This window comes from Myiozetetes cayanensis, unplaced genomic scaffold (assembly GCF_022539395.1).
Source record: "Myiozetetes cayanensis isolate MyiCay16 unplaced genomic scaffold, myiCay2020 scf1, whole genome shotgun sequence".
Taxonomy (NCBI): domain Eukaryota; kingdom Metazoa; phylum Chordata; class Aves; order Passeriformes; family Tyrannidae; genus Myiozetetes; species Myiozetetes cayanensis.
The window spans coordinates 83,844,141-83,869,895 of record NW_026086604.1 but is presented as its reverse complement, the minus strand read 5'-3'; the positions used below and the strand labels follow the sequence as shown (position 1 = coordinate 83,869,895).

Below are 25,755 nucleotides of genomic sequence, written 5' to 3'. Positions count from 1 at the left end.
TGATGTAGGCAGCTATTTACAACATTATCTATTGAAAAGAGTATGACTTAGTTATTTAATTATACATTTTACAGAAAGCTATTAAGTAACTTTCACCTCTGTGCCATTCAATCATGCTTATTTGTGCTATAGCAAGCTGATACAGCTGCAATGCTCTCCAAGCACTGCTTTTTGGCTGATACCTGTAACGGTAGTCTTGTCTGTGGGCTCTGGTGATTTTTCTGAGCAGTTAAACTGCACCTGAATTGTTACCGTGTGAATTCCTGGCTTCCTGAACCACAGATGTCACTCTAGCAAAAAACGGCTTAAATTTTATAATACATAGTGTGAGTGTAATGACCTCTGACCTCCCTAGATTATACAAACAGGAAAGGTCTCTCCTGCCCCAGGCCATGGCATGACCCAGGGAAGTCATCCACCACCTTCCTTGGCTCTGCCGCGCCCCTCTGCCGCAAAAAGCCCGGTGCCGCAGGCCACTGCCTTCAAGTAGAATCCCATCCTGGATGATGCATCTCACATCACTGCGCTGTCATTTGCTTCACCTTCAGTATGTATATCTTAACCCCGCAGCTTCAAGGCATTTGCAGGCATCCAGGCATCTCCCACACTTTCTTGCTCTACAAGTGCATCTCCGGTTTTGCCAGATGCCTACTGCTGGCTGCTGCAGCCCCTGCCAGCATTCCTAGTGCCCCGCTCTCTGGGCGTTAAGGCAGGGCGTGTCATGGGGTCCCCGTGGGAATGAGGGACTGTATTTGTAGGCACAGGCCTCCCCATCTCCCCCTGAATGCGATGCTGCTGGAGGCTCCCTCAGAGATGGCGTCCTGCCAGGCAATTAAAAGGACAAAGCAGTCCCAGGCACCAACCCCATACTTCCTTTCTCCTGCTTTCCCCCTCTATACTGGTTCCCCTCTTCCCGGTGGTGCAGTCACGGCTGTCGGGGTCTCCGTTGAGGTTTCCCAATGCATAGAAGGACGCTGGTCAATCCTGTGCGCCGCTGGCGGCTGACAGCCTGACAATCCCCCTCTTCCTCCTTCAGCTGGCCGGGATGGAGGTTTAAAAAAAAAAAAAAAAAAAAACACGTAAAAACCAGAAAAGAAAACTTCTGGGGTCACTGGGAGGCGAAAAAAAATTTCCTCGTCATGTCTGTTACGTCCGCGAAACCGTCCCGAGAAGGAAGAGGAGGATCCCGCCCCGCGGGGACCGCAGCGTTTGGCGGAGGGGGTGAGCGCTGGCTGCGAGGCCGGGGTTGGGGCAGCCAGGGTTGGGGGGGTGCCCCCCCCGCCGTGAACGGGAGGGGCTTTGCCTTCCTGCGGCGCCGAGGAAGAAGGGGCCGAGCCACCCTGCTCCCCGCCCCGGGAGGGAGTGAGAGCCGCCGGGGGCTCGGCGGGGCAGAGGCTGAGGTGCTCGGGCCGTCCCCTCGCCGCCGGCCGCCGTCTGTGAGGCACTAGCGAGCCCTCCCTCCAGCGCCGGGAGGCGGCACAGCCCCGGCGGGCAGAGCCGAGCCGGGCCGGGCCGGGCCGGGGGGGGGGGGCTGTGCGGCGGGTGGCACCCCCCTTCTCTCTTCCTCCTCCTCCTCTTCCTCCTCCTCCTCTTAACTTGGCCACGGCGGCGCGGGGCGGTGCGCTTCGCCCTGCGCCGGCGACGGGGGATGTGCGGGCGGCGGCGGGATGGCTTCGGCCGTGTTTGAGGGCACTTCGCTGGTGAACATGTACGTGCGGGGCTGCTGGGTGAACGGGATCCGGCGGCTCATCATCAGCCGGCGGGGCGACGAGGAGGAGTTCTACGAGATCCGCACCGAGTGGTCGGACCGCAACATCCTCTACCTGCACCGCAGCTACTCTGACCTCGGCCGCCTCTTCAAGCGGCTCCTCGACTCCTTCCCCGAGGACCGGCCCGAGCTGTCCCGCTCCCCTTTGCTCCAAGGTTTGGGCAGCCTTCGCGGGCCTGGCTCTCGCTGCTGGGCGGGCGGGCGGGTTCCCGGGGTGGTGGTGGCGGAGGAGGACGGGCTGGCGAGCGGGTCCCGCTGGACGGAGGGAAGCGGGGGTGAGGAGCTGGAGCCGCTGCGGGCCCGGACGGGGTGGAGGGCAGAAAACCTACGGAGGCGTTTTGCGGTCGGAAACTCCGCCCGGGATGTTGAGATGTTGATTCGTGTTTCCTTTTTTTTTTTTTTTTTTTTTTTTTTTTTTTTTAATGAATATACGGTTGGGGGTCAAGGGCTGCCCCTCACCCGGGGGATCCCGGAGGAGGAAGACCCCAGTCTCTGTCTCCCGCTGCGCGGCTCCGAGCTGGGCTGGGCTGGGCTGTGCGAGCAGAGGGGTCCCAGTTCGCACTGCCCCTCTCCGGTGCCTCTGGTCTCCCCGAGGAAGGGCTAGTGGGGGGCTGGCGGGAGGAAGGGTGTAGCTGAAAAAAATCTCTGTGTCTTGGTATGTTGTTTGCCACAAGGAGAGGGGAAAAAAAAAAAAAAAAGAGTCTGCGACGCTTACCAGTGGACAGAGCGAGTCTGGGAGCTGGCATAATTCCTCGCATAACTTCTGCAAAATGGGAATTGCACCAGTGGTCAGAGACTGTTCCCTTCCAGTTTCTGAAGTGGATTAACTCAGCTCGGGGGATGTTGCCCATGCTCAGGTCTCCCTGTGCAGAAGCAGGATGTACCCGTTAAGCCGTCTTGGGGCTTGGTTTTAATTTGTTTAACGACTGAGGTATTTTTTAGATAGATCTACGCGTTTTGCTCCAACACATTTCAAGTGTGTAGAGTGGTGCAGAGCATCCGGTCATCTAAAAATGGATGTATGCGTAGCACTTCCAGTCTCTCCAGTTGTTGAGCTACCACGTAGATGATTTGATTGAACAGTAACGGGGAGGAGCCGATGTTCCGTGCATGTTTTCCTCTGTCAGAGGATGGGGAAATTTTCCCCAGCTCTTACTTCTCCTCTCGCCTTGCTAATGTGACCCCCTTGCAGAGGGTCTGCGTTTTACCATTCTCGGGGCTGGGTCTCCACCGCTCATACCGATGTTAACCACCGGACTTAGTTTCTGGGCCCTCCCTGTGCGACAGCGGGCTCTGTTCCCTGCGAGTGGGCATTGTCTCTCCCGGACTGACTCCCCAAGGATGTTTTCTGACGGGTGTTTAAAGTGAGACAGGTCTTTTTCCATCGTCCTGCCAGATCCCTAACCTCTGGTCGTGGAGTAGGTGTGGGGGTTTTTTTATGTGCCTCTCACAAAAATGCTTGTACCTTTCCCTCTCCTTAGCTTCTTTCGATCTCGGGAGCCGCAGCCCACTTCGCGACGTGTGTCCCCCGGCACTGGGCTTTCCCGTTCCCGCTGCCAGGAGGTGGCAGCTCGGCCCCGGGAGTTCCACCGCCTCTCGCAGGCCCCGAGTGCCCTCTGCAGACGGCGGGAATGGGCGCAAGGCAGCCGGGGCGCTGCCAGCCCCGCATCCCCTTGCTGCCCGCTCCGGCGTGCGATGCGGGATGGGAGATGCTTGCGGGGGCTGGGTGCCGAGAGGGGCTGTCTCCCGCAGCTTGGGTGCAGGCTGGGAATGGGGGGTCCTGTGGATTCCAGACCCCCACCTGTCAGCTCTGGTGTGTGCCTGGCACACACAGTGTCTTACGCAATTAGGTTGCTGACCACGGATCTAAAGTATTGTGAAAATTTACTGCCCTTTGTGTGTGCCCTGCATAAAGTATTCAGAATGCAATTTTTAGTGGCACTGAACAGCAAATTCTAAGTAACACGGCCTTCAAATATATATGGTACCTGGGCCCTGGCTTTTGAAGATGCTGGACAGATCTGGAGCAAGCTTGCCTGTAGCCTGCAGGGTACAGCACCTGCCAGGCTCACTGTGACTAAAATTTGGCCTCCCATTGTGCTGGCAGTCCTTCTTGTTGGCTTTATAGGGCTCTGAAGAGTAGCTTGGCAGCTGGGCTGGAGTGTGTGCTGGGTCTGGCTGCAAATGAACTCAACCCTTGCTGGCTCTGGCCTCCTGCCTCTCCCAGTGTGCTCCCTCCCCGTCCATTATGCACAGGAGCCGCTTCTTGTCCTAAAGCCATTCTCATTCCTCAGCACCTCTCTCAACTGAGCGTGGTTTCTCTCATGTCTCAAGGCCTGCCACAGCTTTTGCAAAATATTAAACTATTTTCACATCTCCCTGAGGCATTATTTGTGCAGTTCGATCCAGATGGGATTACAGTCCCTTGCAGTGGCTTTACTTGACAGTCCCAGGTAGCATAAAACATTAGTGCGTGAACAACTGGGAAAGATTAACCATCCCCAAACTGCATTGCTCAGTGCCTGCCTAAGACCTAGGGCCAGCAACCCTGACTTACCTTTCTCTTAGGAAGAGACGTACTGACTTCAGTAGAATTGGGAATGAGCGAAGCATCAGCTCAGGATTTGAAAAATCAAAACCCAGTATAAACACGTGATCTATTCAGCTTGTTGAGGGGGTGGGGGTTAACTTTGCAACAGAGATAGAATAAAAATTGGGAGTAGTTTCTAAGCAGTCACAGCATGCGTCACAATTTCAGTAATACTCTGTTTAAAATTATGCTGCTCCTGCTCTAACGAAAATGACTTTGCAGAGTGTGCTTCTCTGCCTAGAGAACACTTTGTCATACCAACATTTTAAATTGGCTGGCCACAGCCTTGCGTAACTTGACGAAGTTGAAACATAAAAATCTCATTTAATTAAGTGACACTGATGCAAAGCTTTAGAGGTAAGAAGAGATTGCATGGGGCATGTCCGATCTTTACAAAATTCGTGGGGTAAGCATGGTTTCTTAATGTCCTGTTTGAAAGCAGACGTCCTTCTGCCTACAGTGAATCTCAGTACACTTAATGCAACAAAAACACCTGACAAAAGCCCACTCTAGCGTGTATTAGCATTTAGTCATATACATTTGTGTGTATTTTTATATACATACAAATATATATGCATATGTATGTGAGTTTGTATACGTGTGTGTGTATTTATCTTGGGCTTTCTGAAAGAAGGTGAATATCAGCTGTGCCTTTTATCTGGGGGAAGGAAGTGGTGAAGTGTTGCAAACCAAATTTGCATTGCATTGAAGGACTCCAAAGTCCCTACAGATTTGCCTAAGGAGCATTAAAAGGACTAGCATTATCCTACAGCTCAGTGAATCTGCAGTATGCTACATTTAAGGGATATGGTTGAGGAGTGAAAGCTTGAGGTATTTGATGTTATTAGCTCTTTGAAAAACAGTGGGGTTTTTTAAAAAAAAAAAGTCAGCAATATTAGAAAGAGTTGGTTGTTACCTTTATTGTTAGCTTCAGCAAACAGCTCATACTGAGCAGGAGTGTGCTTCTTTTCTTACTCAGCAACAGCAAACCATCCTCTCCATTCCTTTCTTCACCCCTCATCCTTTTGGACTGACTTCCAAAATGCTCTCCCCCTCTGTACTTGCTGAAGCTGCTGAGTGCTTTGTGATTGCAGAGGAGAAGGTGGGAGGTATAGTTTTCTGCAGTGGCAGTTAATCTTACCCTTTCTTTGATATGAGAAGAGGGGAGGTCCCAGAGGGGAGTCTGGCATTCACACAATCTGGTCTTGTCTTTGATAACTAATAAGAGCACGTGGCAAAGTGCACTCTCTGCATCTGGAGTGTACTATGATGCTAAAGGCCAAGGACATTCAATAACACAAGGCATCTCACTAGTAAACAAGGTTATTTATGTGCATACCTGCAGGGTGACTAAATATGATTCACTGTGATGTTACCTATAACTTGCTTGTATTTTATTTGTCTTTGAAATGTGCCTGTCCCTTGCTCTAGGCAAATGTAGAAGAGAGGATCACAGAAACACAAGCTAGTTCACTCTTGCAGCGAACACAGCCTAATGTTACTAAACTGTATGTTTCTGCATGCAAAGTAAACAACTTTTGTATTTAAATCAGTTTGTATGAGAAAGGCAGAGCTGTGGACTTAGAAGCTGACTTAAAATTGATGATTTAGAAATAGTTACAACAGACCCAGTAGAAACAAAAAGTGAGGTATAAACCTGGAAAGTACTCCTTCCCTCCCCCCCCCGCCTTTTCTTAAAATGTTTCTTGTGAGGGGTTCTCATCTAAAATGACTCAGATTCAGTGCACATGGGCACCACTCTCGCCTTGACTTCAGTGGGGGCCAGAATCAACCTCTTAAGTGCAGAACCAGAAGGCAAAAGACCACATCACCAGCCTGTCGAAGTTTGGAATTTTTTTGCCCATAAAGTTGCAGAGTGGTTTGTTACAATCCTCCTCTCTACTTGTTTGTTGCCTTTGTCATCAGAACAAAGGCTCAGATGCTCTTTCAGGGTCACTGTTTGTATTGCGCCTCTGATACTCTGAGCTGCCAAATCAAAAATTCTCAGGCAGGTTTATTTTAATACTATATGGGCCTCTCTTCCCAAAGTGCTCATTTTCCTCCTTTCCATGCCTCTTCTGACTCATTCTCCTCTGCTGTGGCCTTTTTTATCCCCTTGCTCTCCTTTCTGTTATTTCCTCTCTGCTCCTCCAAGTTGCTTTCCCTGAGCTGCTTTCTGTTCCTTTTCTTTGCCTCCAGGTTTCCCTCGCTGGCGTGCTGCCATCCGTAGTTATCTGTGGCTCTCCAGAACTTCTCTGTTGCCTTCTGCCTTGCTGGTGTTCAACTTCTGTCCATTCATAGAAGCTTTCTGGTAGTGGTAGAGATTTCCTACAGAAACTTTGCACCTTTAATTTGCCTCATGGCATAGAGGTTGTCACTTAATCTGCAGCAGACCCCGAGCAGTTCCTCACAGATGACTAGTGCTGAGCTCTGAGCCTTGTGCCCGCCTCTGGTACGGCTGCCTCATGTGGGAATCAGATGATCAGCTGTTTTCTGTGTCCCGTCCGAGTGGCTGTGTACCAGGAAGCACATGGTGAGCTCCTGCAGGGCTGCTGCTGGAGGTGCACAAAGCAGAAGGCAGCTCCTGAAGAGCCAGCCCAGGAACATTGTGTTTGCTTGCAAATGTTGCATTCATAACTTAGTTTTCTATATGCTGCATTATAGCATTGTTGTTGTTGTTGTTGTTGTTTACAAGACCATCTGGGAGTGTGATTTATGAGAAGAGGGAGTTCTACAGAAGGAGCATAGTGGTTTCCACAGACAGCAGCTGTTCCTGAGCTGTGACAATAGATAAATACATTGCATCTATTGTACTCTTTTCATTGTTGACATTGTCAACAGTTCATTAGTAGAGCTTGTTCAGAGCTTCTGTCTGGCAGACAAAGGATGCAGCTCTTGGTTATCAGGCTCTAGCAGAAATGTGTAACCAAAATTAAGTTCGTGGCTTCTGGGTTTGTTTTTTTATTAGCTGAATTTCATGGTTCATTGGTAATGATGGAGATAAATGAAGCTGGCTGTGTTGTTATAAAGCTAGACAAAAGTTGCTTTTTTGTGGTGAACCAAGGCAATGTGTGGGGGAAGATTTTGGTGGAAAGGAATGAAAATGAGTTATGTTTTTCATGATAATTCTCACCTGATAAGAAATCAGCAGTAAAAATTGTTGTAGGAGCTTGCATTGTTCATCAGGCTTTGACTGCTTTATTCATTTTGTCTCATTCTTTCTTTACATCTTCTTTTTTGTGGCTCATCAGGCATCAAGACAGGGAGCTCTGTGGGAAAAGCCTGTCAGCTGAGTTCTACCACCAAGAGGTGCCATCTCCCCTCTAGAGATCCTGGGATATCCCATAAGTAATAATACAATGTGTGGAAAACCCATCATCTTGAGGGTCTGAATTTCTCAGCATTTAACTTGCCTCCTAGCTTTGCACAAGTATTCGAGTGTGCCAGGGTCCTCAGGCGGTCATGGTGACAGCTTCTGCTCTGGGGGATTTCGGTCAGACAGTTATTTGGATAGGACTATTCCCTATCCTACATCTGCTTCATATGAACTGCAAAAGAAGAAATGGCCTGTATTAGAGCTAAGTGTGGGCGGTGTTTTGAAAGCGCTCTCTCTCTTTCTGCATCAAACAGATTTATCTCATTATCTTCAATATGCTTGTTGCTACCCACTGGAACTTCTAAAAGTATGGAGTGACTTACGTGCACTTTGTGCATTGATACCTCTTTAAAAAAAATTTGTTCCTCAACATCAAGTTTAAGAAGGTAAGAAGGGCAGTGCAACATGTGATAAATGTCAAAAGTCCATCTCCATACACCCCTCTTTTCAACTCCACCATTTCCTTTTAGCTGCTCCCTCAGTAATGCCACAAAGATGAACCTTGTCAGTAATATTGCATAAATAGCAAACCCTTTGTAAAGACTGTAGAGACTGTAGTGATTTCAAGAGGCATCAAAGAGGAGTTGCTGGAGCTGCCAGACTTAGGTCAGACCAGTGCTGTAGCTAGCTCCTGCCCCCAGTGATGAGAACCAGATGCTGCAGAAGACAGCATAAATAACAGGCAGAGAACAGAAAATTGACAGTCCTGGCCTCTAGTAATTGAAGATCTGTTATCCCTGATTGCCTGTAATTATCTGCCCTTCTCTGGATCTTATCAAGTCTTTGGACATCAGGGATTCCTGTGGTGTTATTTCTGCAGAGTTACTGAAGAATAGTGTGAAACAAGCTTTCCCATATGCTGGTTTTTTTTTTTTTTAATTTCCTGCCTTTACATACCCCTGAGTATTCTTTTGCCCTTCTAACAACCTTTTATCCTCTTCTCCTTCATCAGAGAGGAGTCAGCTGTTAGTGGAAGTTTTGGCCTTTTCAGAATCCACACTGAGGTGGCTAATGCCATAGTTCCCAGGTGGCAAGGTTGAGGGAACATGTGTTTTCAGGGAGGAGGGATGCTACTGGGGCAGCTGCTAAGAAGAGCGATGTATCATGGCCATGAGGCAGGGAAGAGTGACAGCTAAAGTGGTATTGAGAAGAGCCCAGTTTAGCAGAAGAAGGAAATAAGAAGCAGTACAAAGGAGCACAGTAGCAGAAAACATTGGGATGAGTTGCCACCTTTCAGCCCTGACCCACGTGTCAGCTGAGTAGCTTCAGTTCTTGCACGTTTCTGTAGAACATCTCTCTGTGGGTCTGTTCAGAAGTCAACATGGTCCCTAGCAGCCTGATCTGAATTTGGACTTGGCCCTTCTTTGGATGAACCAAATCAGACTCTTTTACTGAGCATTATTGAACATTATTTGGTGATTTTGTATATCTCCTCTCGTGGCTGCAACTTTCATCCTATTGATCCATCCTGAATTGTGTATGTACACATGGGTTACTACATATCTGAGGGAAAGAAGGAATGAGGGAAAAGAATAAAAAATATTGAGCACTGCAGTGTTAATGAATACTGTAACTGGGGAAAAGGGGTATATCTCCTGTTGAAGCAATAGTCTGATCAGGAGAAAGAGCAGAGTAGCAGCCTCCCATGCAAGACAACTTATGTGTGTTCCCTAAAGGTTTGAAGTTCCTAACTGCTGCTTGCGGGTTTGTGCACAAGAGAGAAGGATGGACTCAAGATCTGAATCTATAGGCCTTAAATCTTTTTTGCAGGGTAGATTAGCAGAACACAGTAAGATCTCTCTCCAGATTTATTTGTTACTTCTTTTTTCCCTTTGATACCTAGTCTGGAGTCTGTCCTATAGGGGATGGGAAGAGGATTAGATGAGAGGGGCTCAGTGTAGTACTTGTCTTCATGTACTTACTAAAATACAGAGCATTTAGGAGTATCAGCATTCCACCTTGCACATATCAGAAAGTACACCTTGGCTTCTGCTCTTGCTCAGCCTCCCATACATATTGAACCGATTTTGAGAAAGTAGGGTATCTCTTGGACATTCTTTGTTCCTGTCCTGGCCACAGACATGAATTGTAGTCCTTCAAATCGGAGAAATAGGGTTTGCCCACAGTTTGAGGTCATGCATATATAGAGACTATGTACGTAGCAACACATCTCCAGAAAAAACAAACTTCTGTGTATCATCACTGAAAGATGACACAGGAGACATACGGGACTTAAGCATGAGTTTACTCTTCCTCAGAAGGCACTGTAGGATATTTGAGACAACGTGCTCATTGTGGACACTGATCATCAGGACTGCTCTGTGATTTCATTATGAGCCATGAAGCACATGCTGCAATTCCTGTCCTGCTTCCTGTGGTAGAAGCATGGGGTACACTATCTGTGGTTTTCAGAATGTCATTAACTCCAGATTTGGTGGCTCACATGGCAGTAATAGGACAGCACTACCAAGACTTGTGTGTTTACATCAGAGGTTGAGTCTCAGCTTGTTCTCTGCTGCTGAGTTGTTTCCTGCCTGTTTGCAGCTCTGGGCCCCTCTCCCACACCGTGGGCCAGCATACCAGGTACACAGCTGCTGGCCTGCTCCCCCAGCCTCCTGCAGCTGCTCCGGCACCAGGGTCCCAGAGCAGGAAGGATGCTGCAGGCCTCTGGTGCTGTTGGCACTGTGCTTTTCCAAACACGTGTTGCTCTGCGTAAAGTTGCTACCTACGCTTCATCTGAAATTGCAAACAAATCCTTTTCATGGAGTCTTGAGGACTCTGCCTGGAGCTCTTGGTCTGGAAAGCAGCAGAGAAGATGTCAAAGGGATTGAGTGAGGTCACTGACTGTGGGGGCCATGCACACAGCAGGTGAGTGCCACCCTGGATTAGGTGGTATGGCTGTGTCATCCCTCCCGGCACCCAGCATGTGGGCTCCCCTGTGTGCAGGGTGAAGGAATCTTAGAAGTTTGTGGTATTTGACAGTAGGTCTTGTGGTAAAAATAGGAGGCAGGGGGATTCCAGTTGACCTCAAGCCCTATAAACATAGGTGTTTATAGCATTTAAATCACTTGAAGTAATAGCTAATTGTCCAAGCACAGTATGGGTAACAAGACAGAGAGCAAAGTTTTCCTGGGAGGAGTTTGTGCATGTTTTCCATTAGCAGTCAGACAAGGGCCAGGGCAGAGAAAAAGGCATGAGAACAGCCTTTTACCATGACCTCACTAGCAAATTTCCCAGCTCTGAGCTCAGTTGTGTTGCATGACTGAACAAGCGGAGAAAACGCAACTGGTTCCAGGATACTGGTTGCTTTACTGGTATCTTATTTTTATTTTACATCAAATGGAATAAGGGCTCTTGGGTTGTAAAAGCCCCAGATGGAAATATAGGCTAGGCACATATTTATGGTCTGTGGACAGAGACAACAGCCTTGGGGGATGTTGTAGCTGCTGTATGGATGCTTCATATGTGGCCAGGGAGTCCCACGCACTCCAGATGCATCCAGCTTGTGGTGCATTTGTGTCAGGGTTAATGAATGATGGGGGTGCTGGGCTCTGACTGCAGAGTCAGCTGGCATGTGTGTGTGTGTCTGATTGTCCAGGCGTTTCCAGGGTCTGGAGATCCTACATCAGTCTCTGGGGTTTTTTTCTTCTCTTTTCTTTCTGCCTCATCAAATCTTCCAAACAGGAGAAAGAAGACAGGCAGGACAGAAGCCCCCACAAAGTGAAGAAACTTGGGTGTGGTTCTGTGACCCTTCTTTACACAAATCCTGATTCCTGTTCAAACTTAGTATAGTGTCTGTGTGAGAAAGGAGCTTGAATGGGGCATCCTAGCCTGCAGTCTCTTGTTTCTTCTGTGAAGTCTGGGGTTTCCTGAGGTGAAGCCTGTGACAAGAGTGGTTTGAGGTATTCCCTGCTGCTCACCTAATTGTGCTGGCAAAGCAGAGGCAGCCCTGTGTTGTGGTGTGGGAGAGGAAGTGAGGTGCAGGGGAGGGTGAGAGCACCTTAAACCAATGTTGACACCAGAGACTTTACCTTGCAAAACCACGATGTTCCTCATGCACGTATGTGCCGTGGTTGATGACAGCAGCCAGTTAGTGAGTGCTGAATGGGACTAAAAGGAGGGACTGGGACCTCCACTCCTCCTGGCTGCTTGGGCAGCCAGTGCCTCGCTCTGGTTTGCATGGCTGTGGGGTTGGGAGCAGTCCCTCGGGCTGTGAGATCATTGGCTATGACTAACAGAAAACCACAAAAGCATCTGTTAACTCTTAAAAACAGAGACTTGTGGAATTAAGATAAATGACAGCCTTACAAACTTTGTGGCGATTGCAGAAGAAATTACGGGTTTCAATATACGTATATATAGCCAGGCAAGTGGTTTCTGTGTGTTTGGGTTGTAGATGTATGAAAAGGAAGTCTTTAGCCTGGCCAAACTGAATTCCCTGTATGGGGAATTCATTTAAGGTCAGCAACTTTATACCCCAAAGCTGTGCGTCTGCAATCATTAGGCACATATATAGGAAGCTGTCCAGGCAGATGTATCACTTACTCTCCTTCCTACGCTGTCTGCTTTTTGGTTTTGATATTACTAAAAGCTTCAGTAAGAAATGGTTTTTATTGTGTCAGATGTAACAAGTTGTCTGTGCCAGTTTCCAAGTTGGAGTGTGGGTTTGCATGGCTGGTGTCATTCCAAGAGCTGGAAGGAGGAAATATACCAGGACTGGAAATTCCTGGTGAATGCAGGAAGCTGTGAAACCTCCCACGGGGTGATCTGTGACAGTGCAACAGGCTGACAGCCTTGTCTGACTTCTTGGTGAAGCATAAAAAGGCCGTGTGGAGCTGCAGATGCTTTCCCTGATTACTAATGAGAGAAAGTCTTAACCGCTTGGCTGGTTTTCCTCACAGGATGAATGCTCAGGGTTGTTGGCAAGGTTTTGTTTTGGTTTTTTTTTCTTTTCTTTTTCTCCCCCTCCTGATCCAAACATCTTCATTTGTTTGAAAGTATCCCTCTTTTTGGTAAAATACCAGTTTCAACAGTAAATGTTTATCTGAGAAAGGGTCCAAGATCGAAGGCAGATTTGAGAGAGAGCAGTTGAATGCCGAATCCTGAGTGGGTCGACGATGAGATGTTCACCCACAAGGTGGGGGAGCCACAGTCAGGTAGTCTCTGCTCTGACTGTATCAGTATTCATGCAGTGTGGATCATGACCAGCAGGGGAAGTGGAGGCACCCCGCAGTAGCTGGCATCAGGGTGGCTGGCCCTGTTTTCTGTGATGTGGGCTACAGCAGGGCAGCAGCATGTTTCTGACATCATAGGCGAGTTTCTGAGCCTTTTTTTTAGGGAGGATGAAACCACTTGTATTGAAAGGTTTGAATGTCATTCAGGTGTGGGATGGGAACATATTTGCGGAGGGGCAAAGCAGATCCACCCAGGCCTGGTCACACCCAGTAGTTAGGAAGATGAAAGGTGCTGGTCTGCAATTCAGGTCTGTAATGTGAAGCACAACCCAGCTAAAATGCAATCTGTGGACCCATGCAGAAGAGTTTTTTCTCATTTACAGCCTTTCAGAGAATTTCCATGCAAAGCTACCTGACCGTAGTGTAACCATTCAAAGCAAAACACACGCTGACTTCCTTATATGCCTGCAGGTGTACATTGCTGTGCTGTTAGAAGAGGCAGGGAGTTGTACTGGGATGAAGTGATAGTGATGCTGAAAACAAATAGGCAAAATGAAGGACTCGTTGAGCAAGAGAAGGGCTTATACAAACAGGTTACTTTTGTGGGGCATCCATCAAGTAAACCCGGTTGCTTTGGAAACAATCTCTGTTCTATTTAGAGCTGTAACTGGAGGAGAGCTGACAGCTTCAAAGTCACGCTTTTGTCTGAAAAGTTTGTATGGGATCATATCTCGTTGGTGGCAAACAACAGGGACTGATGCAGACTGAAACTATGGATGTTCCCACGCTGTGCATGTTTATGGTTCTTCATGTACATTTGTCCTTAGAATAGGGAGATGAAGATGCACTTAATTTAGCACAATTTTAGTATATTGAAGTGCTTTCTCAAAGACTGCTTTGCATATTTGCAGTTTTGATGGTTTTGATTTTTCAGGTCTTTTCCTGCTCCTGCTTTTTGTAGGTTTTTGGGGCTTCTTCTCGTGTCCCCCCCATTTTTGTTTGGTTGGTTGGTTGGTTTGGTTTGGTTTGTTGTTGTTGTTTGTTTGTTGTGGATTGTTAAAATTAATAATTTGTCTCAGGTATTTAATTTTCACGTGTGTATCCTGCTCCTTGGAAAAGATGCACAAATGTAGAGGCTAAATGATGATTGAGTTAGAAAAAGTAGGTGCAAATATCAGAAATAGAAGGGCCGTTAGAGGAATGTGAGATTTTGGAGTTTATTTCTCCTTGTATTCCCTGTACATGCATATAACCCGTGCTATGTTTCTCTTAGTCTGCTAGAGGAGGGGGAAGTTACAGATGTCCTGCAGGTTATACATAGAAAATACACCATTACAGTTGAAGATCGCCATACTGAGCAATTCAAAATTGCTTTGTAATCCGTCCTTCTGGACACTGGACAGTAAAATTCCCATTTTAATTCCTTCAGCAGCACTGTGGTAATTCAGTGATTATAGGGGAAAAAAAAGAAATCCAAATAGTGGTCTTGCACTTGAAGAACATGATACTGAGAAATTTTCCTTGGGGCGCTCACTGGGGCTTACATTCAGAGAAATACAAAACTGTCCTCAAAGCCTTCTGTTTAGCTTGTGTTTATTTTTGTCTTCTTATCTGTGGGTTGTATTTTTTTGTTTTCTTGGGTTTTCTTTTACTTTTTACTGACAGGAAAAAAAAAAAAGATGAATAATGGTTCTTGGAAGCAGAAAACAGGCTGTTTGATTATCACTGCTGGGAATGCTGTGTAGCAAAACTGTGGGTGAGGGAGTAGGTGGTTCTACTTCTGCTTGTCTTGCAATTCCTAAATATGATCACAAACAGCTGAGTTTGTGTCAGGCCTGCAACTCTGCTTGTAACTGCACCCACCTCAGTTTGGGGTGCACTCTTTACCATCAGTTGGTTTAAAAGACATTTCTGGGAGGCATATTTGAGGTTGTTCACATCTTGAGTGGCTGCTTCTGGCTACTGAAATGTGTGTAAGTGTGCTTTTGTGTATGCTTATGATCTGTTTACCTTGTTTCTAGGGCTCATCACAATAAAAGAAGCCCAAGATATAGAAGCCAGACTTAATGAAGTGGAAAAGCTTCTGAAAACTATTATAAACATGCCCTGGAAGGTGAGTAAGCCAAGTTCCAATTTAGCCCAGCTTGACGACTCCTTATGGTGACATGCACTCTCATGCAGATTAGAAAGTAGTGGGCTTTGCCAAACTCTGAAAGAAGCAGCAATTTATTGAGTATCTTGGAGAAATACTGAGGGCCAGAACTGTGTACGATGCCTCCAAGCTGTTGCTTGTAATAAGTCTTTCTGTCATACTAGAAAGGGGTGGAGAGAGAGAAGGGGGACAAAGCAAACCACTGGTAAAAAATGATGTATGTTTTTTTCTCTCTCTTTTTAAGTATTCAAGATCTGAAGTTGTCCTCACATTCTTTGAGAGATCTCCTTTGGACCAAGTTCTGAAAAATGACAATGTCCATAAAATTCAGCCAAATTTTCAAAGTCCAGTTAAAATATCAGGTAAGAGTTGTTAGCTTCCTGCAGTTGACACGAGAATTGCAGAATGAAAATTACTTTATTTGCTGTTCCCTTATTCTTTCTCTATCAGCAATTCAAAAGATAGTTCTCAGTAGTCTGCTTTATGATATGGAACATATAATTAGCCTTGAGATACTATGCAACATGTATTCAGGCAATAGAGTGGCAGGTGAAATGGAGGGTGATGAATGCAAAGAAGTGATGTGAGGAAAATGCAGTCCTTACTGTGTATTGTCACATATGATAGTGTTTTTACCACTTAAGAAGATTTTGAGGCTATTGATACAGTTCTATGAAAATGTAAGCTTAGTGCCAAGTGGTGAACAAAGCCAGCAGTGAGAATATTAGATATTTTTAGGAAAGGAGGTGAAAACAGAGGAGAGGAGCACAACCCTATCTTGAATACACTATGAACAATTTTGGTCTCTTCATCTCAGAAAGGATATAATAGAATTTAAAATTACACAAATAAAGGACAAGGACTCAAGCGGTTGAGCAGCTTCTCTAAGGAAGAGGTTAAATAAAGAAAAACACTTCACTTATGAGAAGAGGCGAGAGTGGGGGTGTGATGGAAATCCACAAAACCGTGAATAGAAGGCACTCAGTACCCTGCACTTCTCTTGAAACAAGAGCTATAGGTCATCCAATATCGTTGACAGACAACAGGCTTTAAGCAAACAAATGAAAGGTTATAATATTGGTTTTTTTCCGTATTGAACATAGTTGAGGAGTGCAACTCATTGTCATAGGATATGGAGGAACTGAAAGCATAAGTGACTTCAAAAAAGGAATTAGATAAGCAAGTGGAGGAAAAGTACATTGAAACCTGTCACAGGTGGAGGCGTAGAAAGTTTCTAAACCACAGATTGCTAGTGAGGATTGTGGAGAGTAGTATTACTCTATCCTTGCCTATTCTTTTAACTTTTCCCCTCTTCATCTGTTACTGACCATTGTTAAAAGGTTTGTGAACTTCTGGTGTGCTTGGTTTTGTATTTCCATACTGAAACATTTTGTTTGAGCCTAATGTCGACTACTGGTTTTGTGTCACAAGAAGAGCTTATTCACAGAGTTAATTGAAGTGAAATACTACATAGTGCTCCAAAATGCATAAACTGTTTAGCAAGAAACTGGTATCAGTTTTCTTTGGTACTAATGATGTATCTGTTAATGGCCAGTCAGCATGTCAATATGCTAAAAGTGTAAACAGTGTGTCTTAAAAGTTGTTATTATACATAGGGTAAACTATTTGTAATTGATCCTTAGCTCTGGTTCTAAGTGAATTGTCCTCTGTTAAATATTTTTTTTAATTAAATGGAAGATGGTTTAAAACCCCACCAATAACTCTTTAGAAGAGTAGTGTGTAATACAGAGACTCAGCGAGAAGCATGGTCTTGCCAGCCAGTTTAGTCTCATGCTTTCTCGCAGACCCACCCAAGCCCATGCTGTGGGACAGCTCAGGGATTGTAAAGAGCAGCCCCCAGGGACACACTGCAAAGTGGGGTGATGCAGGTCTGGCTTCCTGGGAGCAAGAAACAAGAGCCAACACATTTATCTCGCTTGCCACTTTTGTCTAGGGAGGTTTGGATGATGTCTTGAATTGATGTGGAAACCTGACATAAAATTCCTCATGCATATGTTCTTCCAAAGGCTGACCGTGGTTACTGGCTTTGCTCCTGAAGGCCAGGTCATGTTGTCAGCACTGACCCTTGAGAGCATATTAACAGGTTTTGTCTGAAGTACGTTGCTACTCTGTGAGACCAGAGCTGCAAAGTGGGTCCTAGATCCTGCCCATTTTGTGAAGTGAAGGAACGCCAAACTAAATGCTATAAAAATGTTTCAGGGGGGTGGCTGCTGTCAATAATATCTTGCTCTTTTGCAAATAGCAAATATCAAGAATAAATGTATTTGGAATTTCATAGGTTAGAGGCTGAAGCATTTCTCTGGTTCGAGCTTTTTGCTGTTTGGAAGGGTTTCATATACTTTTTGGGAAGGCATGTACCCCCCCTGGGCATATGTACTCTGTGTGCATGACTGAATATGGTACACAGTGGGTACAACACAGAGAAGACAGTCAAGATGAAGCTAAATTCAGAGCAAGGGGGCCTGTCTGATGGGCAGAGGCTAGCAGCAAAGGGAACCCTCCTGCCAACATGTATGTAGAGGAGCTGTGGAAACTGTGTTAGCTGAATAATAGCAGGTTTTGTTTCAATTCTCAATTAGTTTTCATAGAGACGAGTCATATGTAGTTAATTAGAGGAAAATTCTGCTACCCATGCAGCTATCCAAAAAGCATCTTGTGTTTATTAGTTTTGGAGTGATTGCTGCAAATAATGTAAAAATATAGGTGGAAATTTGATGTTAATTGATAATTTCCTCGTCTGTACGTTGCACACTGGAAATGGTTCAGTGTCTGGCAGCATTGTCAGTAGATGGCAGTAAATGATAACGTGTAAAGCAGTGAAATGCTGTAACTCTTAGGTCATGTCAAGGACACCAGGAAAACACCAGCATTTGTGTTAATCATAGTGCAGCAGCTTTCTACGTGGCTTGCAGTCTTAGAAAAGCAGGCAAAAATGTATTCTCTGGAAAACACAAATTGTCCCCCACATGGTCCTGCTCACAGTGGTAGGTGATGGGAAGGAGAGAAGGGGCTGCCCTCTTAGATGAAAGATGAATTTGAATTTATGGTATAAATCTTATTCTGCAGTTCAATGTTTGCTCAAGATAAGTAATGTGAAGTGTGATTCTGCTGGGACTCACTGTTTTTATGACCCTCAAACATATTCTGCTGAAGTGAGTTGCAGTAAAATGTGGACTGAATGTCGAAGATGACTCTCAAGAAAAATATATTGAAGTCAGTTCTGACTTTACCTTAGGACCATGCAAATGTTAAAAAATTGCCTTCTTTCTCCTATCTCATCTCCTGTTCACTACTTGAAGTGTATATATAACTGAAATTTGTTTGTGTGTTTTCTGCCCACCATATTTTCTGCCACAGGCTATTTTCCTTTTGTTGTGCTCAGAATGAAAGGTTCATTCACAGGGCCACTGTACCTTGAGGCAGATCAAGAGTCATCCTACTTAAGTCAGTGCTGATTTTTTAAAAGATGTATATTTGTTTTGTGATATTTCTAGCTTAATCTGAGATTGTGTGGCCAAAAGACATCCTTGTGACTTGCCTAGTTTGACTTTCTGTACAGCGCAGATGTGGATTAACTTCTCGTTCACATCAAATACTATTCTAATTATCAGTTCTCCCCATGGTAGTAAGTTGGTGGAATCAGGTGTAAATTTCAGATATTCTGTATTGGAGGCTTCTTAAACAGTGAGAAAAATAAACAAGGCTAAAGGCAGTGTAAAACATGATATTGCTTTACATGACTTGAAATTGGTGGGTGAATTAACTTGGAAGGCCACTTTTTATTTCCCTTTTTCTGTCTTTTTATTTTTCCTTAACTGGCTTAAGCCTGGGACTGACTAGAAAAAATACTATTGTGTTTTGGTAGTGCTAGTTGCTTCAGATGCTCTGTGTCATGAATTGATTAGGTGAATAAAATTGCTTGAGCACTGGCAGTTTGCAGACGTAAGAAGCTATGAAACCAACTCTTCATTCCTGCTTTCATGTGCAGATTTTCAGTGTCATGCACACGTCTCAGTTCATAGCCATGTCAATTACATATGATACGCAGTTATTTTCTAGCTTTTTTTTTTTCATCATGCTTTCTTTCTTCTCCCAACAGAAATCATGCGATCAAATGGATTTTGTTTAGCCAACACTGAAACAATAGTCATTGACCACAGTATACCTAATGGAAAAGAGAAGCACCTGGATGTAGATTCAGCAGAACATTTGTAAGTGGGGTTTGAGCATGAGCAATGCCATCATCTTCGGGTAAACTGTACCTTTCCCTCCCCTCTAGCAAAATGTTATTGTCTAAGAGTAAGACTGGTAGAGCTGTCATTCTGATGGGCTAAAGATTACTGGGCCTGATTGCTAACGTTTCACAGCAATTTCTTGTTAAAAGGGATAAAATGGTAGAATGATTGATGCCAAGGAGCTCAATCCTCCGTATGAAAAAAGAACTGTGGTTATCATAGGGATCCTGCCAGGTGAGAATAGAGTTTTTTCTTTCTCCCATGACTATGATGAGAGCTGCTTTGAGCCCAAATCTGGAAACTCAAACATCCTTAGATATGGTATACCCTACTACAAAGGGTAGTAGGATGTTCAGGAAGCAAAACACTGTTTTCAGAAGGGAAGACACCGCTGAACGTAATTGAACAAAGGTCCGCTGGGATTTGGTGGAGCACATGTATTTCATTAGGGGAAAGGGAATTTAGACTAGTTTTATTGGTAAATTCTGCTCCTAATGCATGGATGTATTGTGGGGTCAGAGTCCTGTAACTAGTAGGGCTTTTATGGCCATAAACCAAAGCACAAGAAGTTCCACCTTAACATGAAGAAGAACTTATTTACATTGAGGAGAGCAGAGCACTGGAACAAGCTGCCTAGGGAGGCGAGGATTCTCCCTCTCTGGAGACATTCCAAACCCACCTGGACGCATTCCTGTGTCACCTGCTCTTGGTGTCCCCACCTTGGTAGGGAGTTGACCTAGATGATTTCCAGAGGTACCTTCCAACCCTAACAATTCTGTGATTCATGTCGGTCTTAAGTCAGTGACTTATGGGTATTGATGGAAATTTGCACAGATTTCTGTCATAGCAGGTGATTGATATTTTAAATGAACTCCAGGTAGTGAAGCATTTAAATATTTTTGATGAGAAACATTACCTGCTTTTTCATTAGACCAGTCAAAATGATGGAAACAGAATACTAAAAGCCTTATGGATCCTTTATCTTTCAAAGCAGCGATCTGTCTTGCCACATTTTAAATGTGGTAAATGACAGTCTGTAGCAAGGTTTAGAGCTTGACAAGATTTTATCAGAAGCTGGAGTGTATCTCTGGCCCCAGTGTCACTTCTTGAAGTCTTTTTATTAACTTATCACTTAGTGTTTTGAACCTTGACCTTGCTAACAACATTTAAGCTTATAAGCTTGTATTAATGAGGCTGAAATGGCACACTAGAGGTAATTTTGTAAGGCCATTGTCTGGAAATTAAATCTGATATACTTCTCAGTGGATCACTCTTTAAAACTGAGAGTGACAAATAATAAGAGCAAATTACTAAAGAAAGCCTTTTCCTTTCTTATTTTGAATATTTAAAAAATTTCGATTAAAAAAATGCTTATAAACTATTTTTGATTTGAAAAATGTTGTGCAGCCCAAGCAAAACTTACTAGCCTGAGGTCAGAAACTGCCATCATCTGACTGTCATCCCATTGAAGTCAGAGACAATTAAGGCCAGAAAATACTAATATGATAAAAGCTGTGTTGTGGGCATGGCCTCCCAGAAACTGTGGTGGAAGCAGTAAATCTAGAGTAACAGCCTGACTTTGTGCATTTGTGGTTTGACTTCCTGAAGGACATGAAGTCAAGAGTCGAGAAGTTAGTAAGTTTCAAATGTGTGTTTTAAATGGTGGCCTGAATTTTCCCGTTCCATAGCTGTATTTTATAGCCAAGAAGTAATAGCCAGGAGATAATGACACCAGTGTAGCACAGCTATTTTGTAAATAATTGAACTTTTTTTTTTTAAAGCAGAAATTTTCTATGGTAATAGGACAAAGGGGAATGGCCTTAAGCTGAAGGGAGGTAGGCTTAGATTAGATATTAGGAAGAAATTCTTTACTATAAGAGTGGTGAGGCACTGGAACAGGTTTCCCAGCTTGTGGACTCCCCATACAGGCAGAGGAGGGGATTCAGCACCAGACTGGATGGGGCTCTGCATAACCTGGTCTACTGGAAGATGTCCCTGCCCATGGCAGGCAGCTTTTCCAGGCGTTCTTTCTCTACTGCATTAACACAGGTTAAAATGGTAAAGAAGTCTGTCTTACAGCACAAGAAGTAGGCTCTTGTGAAAGACAGTATGTGTGTCAAGGTACTTTGTGGAAAAAATAGCAAGAGTAGCAGTTTGGGCATTTAAGAATCTGCAGGTCCATAGTAGCTTGCAGAGTTTATTTTGAGAAACAGACCTGCTGGTAACAGCACGAAAGGGTTTTGACTGCTGGGTGCCCTATACACTGCTAACTGTAGTAAACAGTCCTGGCTCATTGGGTTTGGTTTTGTATGAGCACTCTAGAGTGCTGCTTTGCAGACTTCTGTGCACACACTTCCTTTTTGGTGGCAAGGAAAGCTTTCTGCTTAACCACAGCATCTGAACGCCACTGCTTTGTACCTCACATTCTGGTTATAGTAACCTATCAGTGATCCTGAAGAACCACAAAATCTGTGGGACCTTTCAGTTGTAATAATCTAGTTTTATACTATTGACAAGAGAAAGAGAGCAGAATCTGAGTAGCATTCTTGACTCCTCTTACGCTTTCTTCATTCTGTCTGCCCCACTGGTATTTCATAATCTGTTGTTTCTGGATCACTAGCAGTGCATAAGATAGCACAACGTGATCTGTGAAGTATTTGCAAGATACCAAGTCTACTCCCTTCTGCACATGTTGCCACACATGCAGGGAAGCAAATAGCCTGAAGGGAGTGGAGGAATGAGGGTAATAAACATTCAAAGTTCAGTCTCATTTCTGTTTCATTTAAAGCAAAGAGCATAGCAACAGCACTGCAGGAGAAAATCTACGAATTTCTGCTCAAAAAAATGTTGTGGTTCTCATAGTTAAAAAAAAGAAATGAGAAGGATCAGGCAGGAGTATGGAAAAGACAGAATTACAGCCATACATTACAGGATGTGTAGACCAGGCTATCAATAACCCATGATGCTTCTAAATAAAGTTTCGTGAAGAGATGGGAGTGGGAGATTTCTCTCTTTATTTATCCTACCACTCTTCTTCAGGTCCTCTGAAATACCTGACTCTTAGGTCACTCTCTAGGGTGAGTTTAGAGGGATGTCTGCAGATGCTTCACTTACCTAAGCAACTCTTAGGTAGGAGTCTTAACTAGTTTGCATGCTAGTGAGATGCAGTTTTAAATATTAATTCTTTTAAAGCTCATCTGTTTAATCTGCCATTCAGAGAGCTGAAGTAGGCCAGCCTAAAAAGGTGTTAAAAACACATGCTATAGTCAGAGCTAAGTTAGGATTTCTTTTTCCATCTTGTGTAATTTTTCAGTTTCTATTTTATTTTATTTCTCACTCTATAAGAGTGAATGAAAGTTCTTTCAAAATATTAAAGAGAGTGTGAGAAAAAGAAACTTAACCGTTCTTCAAATCCCTTTCTAAAACTGAGATGAAATTTAATCCTTGGCCTGGAGTGACTGCCTTTAACTGCTAGGCTATCAAGGAAGAAGATAATGTCTGTTACTGCAGAAATTCAAGCCTCTTTGGAATGGAAATGTGCATAATTGAGGAAGGTGTAGGTTTTAGCAAGTTGATGCCTTCTGGTTGAGAGTAGGTGTGAGACAGTGGGTAATCCTTGCAAAAGTTCAGGTTATAACATAGGATTTGGGAAGTGGGAGGGAAAATACCAAAACAAGTAAAACTAAATTTGAAACCTCTTTACATCTGGGATTTCTCTGCTTGCCAAAATTTAAATTTTGTGCCATAGGGAGGACAGCAAGGCTCTGGAGAAAGGACACTGTAGTCATAGCTTCCTACTTGTGTTAGACATTTGGTCTCTTACAAAAACCAAAAGAAGATACCTGTGAAGTAAAAGGGTAAGAGTCCAAATTCAGATGGGAAACAAAGGCAGTTCCCTTTTCACTTTTGCGTGAGAACTGAGACATTTCGTGTTGTTGCTACATGCTGGGGGAAAAAAATAGAAGGATGTGGACTTCAACTGCATGATTCACTTTTCCAAGGCTCACTTCCTTCCTTCCTCACTAGCAGCTTTGAAAGTCAGCAGTCACAAGATTTATTTGCTTGCATGTACCATGGTTCTCATTGGCCTATGGTTTACTCATATACACATGGGTATAAGAAGGAGGAAGAGGAGGTGTGGATGAAATCAGCTCCAAGTACTTCTCCCTTTCCCTTAGTACTGTTCTTCCAATTCCTTTGACTCTGATTTTCCGAATGAACACTAATGACTTAATGCCTTTTGGTATTTGTTTTTCTTTTTCATTTCTCCTTAGGTTCGAAAGTGTTAGTGACTTTACCTCAGAGCTAGAAGACAGTGATGATCCAACAGCTTATGTCACCAATTTGACGTACTACCACCTGGTTCCATTTGAGACCGACATTCTGGACTGAGGCTGCTCAGGGATGCAGTCAGCCAGCATCCAGCCAACCTCTTCATCTATAGGCTCTGCTATCTCTGGCATTGCATCTCTGTGAATAAGGCTGTGCAGACAAGACCAACAGAAGAGAAGCTGCAGCAAGTACGCCACAAAGCTGATTTTGTAGTGTGGTCCTCCGTTGTGTGTTATGGAGACATCTTGTAAGGAGGTAACTGCTTTGCCATTGACAACAGACTTGTTTTCTGTGAAAGCAAGGCAGCAGAGGCCTCTTGGGGCTCAAGGAAATCTCTGCCGTGTCTGTGGGAACTGCCACTCTGATGCAGCCATCAGAAACTTGTGCTATAGTATGTTGTCAGCCGTGCTCCTTGTCTTGCAGTGCAAGTTGAGGCTTCCTCTTTTAGGATACCAACAGAAATTTCCCCAGATGGTGTGACCACGCTTTTTATGCTGTGTAAGCAAGAAGACAAGCAAAGCAGCTGAATTTTGTCAGTTCCCTCTGGGGTTGCTTAATGGAGGTCTTGTGGGTCGCTTCTTGCTCAGCTACTGGATGATTGGTGCCTTACACGAGATGTCAGAAATACCATTGAGTGCCTCCAGGAAACAGAACACATGAGCTGATGGCTTTACTTCTTTTAGTCATGGGCTTTTATATAATCACTGAAAGGGCGACTGCTCTTTCCTGGAATAGTAAAGCAGGCAGCAGCTGGCATTGCAATGGACTGTGGATGATGTTTGTGTACCCATATGATTTCAGAAGTCTCGAAAGCTGATGGGAGAGCTGAGCTGCTCTGCTAAGAAGGGTCAAGGCTATGGCAGGCACTTTGATATAATTTTTTTTTTTTTTAATGTGGACCAGCATATGTGAATGGTGCTTACAGTTGTTTACATCAGAGAGATAATTCCCTATGCATATTTCTTCCCAGGGGTTGGGAAGGAAGATTTATGTTGTATTTGGACTGAAAAAGACTGATAAGCTGTAGTGTGTCTACGGTGGTAGGAAAAACACTCTCTCCACTGCCAACCAGTCTCAAGGAGTCTGTCTAGCTTTCCAAGATCTGACTGGAGGGGTAGTGTAACGCCATGGATTTCAGCAGAGATAGGACAGTGGGAGCAAGAGTGGGATTGGACTATGCAGCCTCTTGACTAGTGTGATGGTAAAGTCTCCTCAGAGTCTCTCTTGCACTCTGAAGTTCTTGCTGTCACTATGAGTGCTTAACACTTGCCAACATGACCTCTCATTGAGCTTTTTGTGATCTGTTTGCAAATCTGAATTCAAAGGGATTGAAATGGGAAGGAATGTGTTTTGGATGGGTTTCTTGGAAAAGAGGCTTGCTTGGTCCCAAAGAAGCTGATACAACTCCCTTCTGCAGACTTTTCGTTTCTATCTGTAGAATAACAGTCAAACAGAATTTGTTAATGTAAATAATAAATTATTGAGGATCCTAATTCTTTTACACAGTATGTTTTTAAAATATATTTTAATGAAATAAAATAAAATATAACTCACCTTCAGTACACTTCTGCTGCTTAAAACAGTGGCTTCTTTTGTGGCTTTTTTTTTCTTTTCATTTGAGGGCACTTTCCCAGACATGCCTAATCCTCTCTCTTGTAGTTTTGGAAACAGGATGAGTTTTGGCAATTTCTGTGCTCCATGTGCTACTCATACTGTAGACATGGTGTGTATCCATATGAAAACTCTCTGCCTAGCTGTTGGTCTTGTGTCTAGGTGTGTGTGGTTTAATGCCATTCAGTTTAGTGGAGGAATTCTGCATTTTCAAGACCATCAGTGAAATCAAATCTGGCAATTATTTTTTTGAAAATAAAGCAGATTGTATAGGTAAATTTTAAAGGTAAATTTCTCAAATAGAGATATGTTATCACTCATGCAAAGGGTTTCTGATCAACCTCTTGAATTAGAATCGGGAATGGTTTATTTGTTTATTGGTTTTACTCCCATTTGTTTTAACTCTTCTGTCAGTGCTTCTAATTAACCATGGTGAAGTAGAAATAGCATCTAGTAGACATGTGCATTGCACTGGGTGTTGGACTATTTTATTTCA

At 44.3% G+C, this 25,755-nt stretch overlaps 1 protein-coding gene across 1 annotated transcript; it reads left to right on the top strand.

Annotated features, from left to right (window-relative positions):
* Window positions 1-1,441: 1,441 nt before the first annotated feature.
* Window positions 1,442-25,238, top strand: PXDC1 (PX domain containing 1). Its single transcript, XM_050321530.1, has 5 exons — window positions 1,442-1,923; window positions 14,930-15,021; window positions 15,305-15,422; window positions 19,181-19,292; window positions 23,591-25,238. Exons 1-5 carry the CDS (start codon window positions 1,668-1,670, stop codon window positions 23,706-23,708), a joined length of 696 nt encoding a protein of 231 aa, XP_050177487.1. The 5' UTR covers window positions 1,442-1,667; the 3' UTR covers window positions 23,709-25,238.
* Window positions 25,239-25,755: the final 517 nt, after the last annotated feature.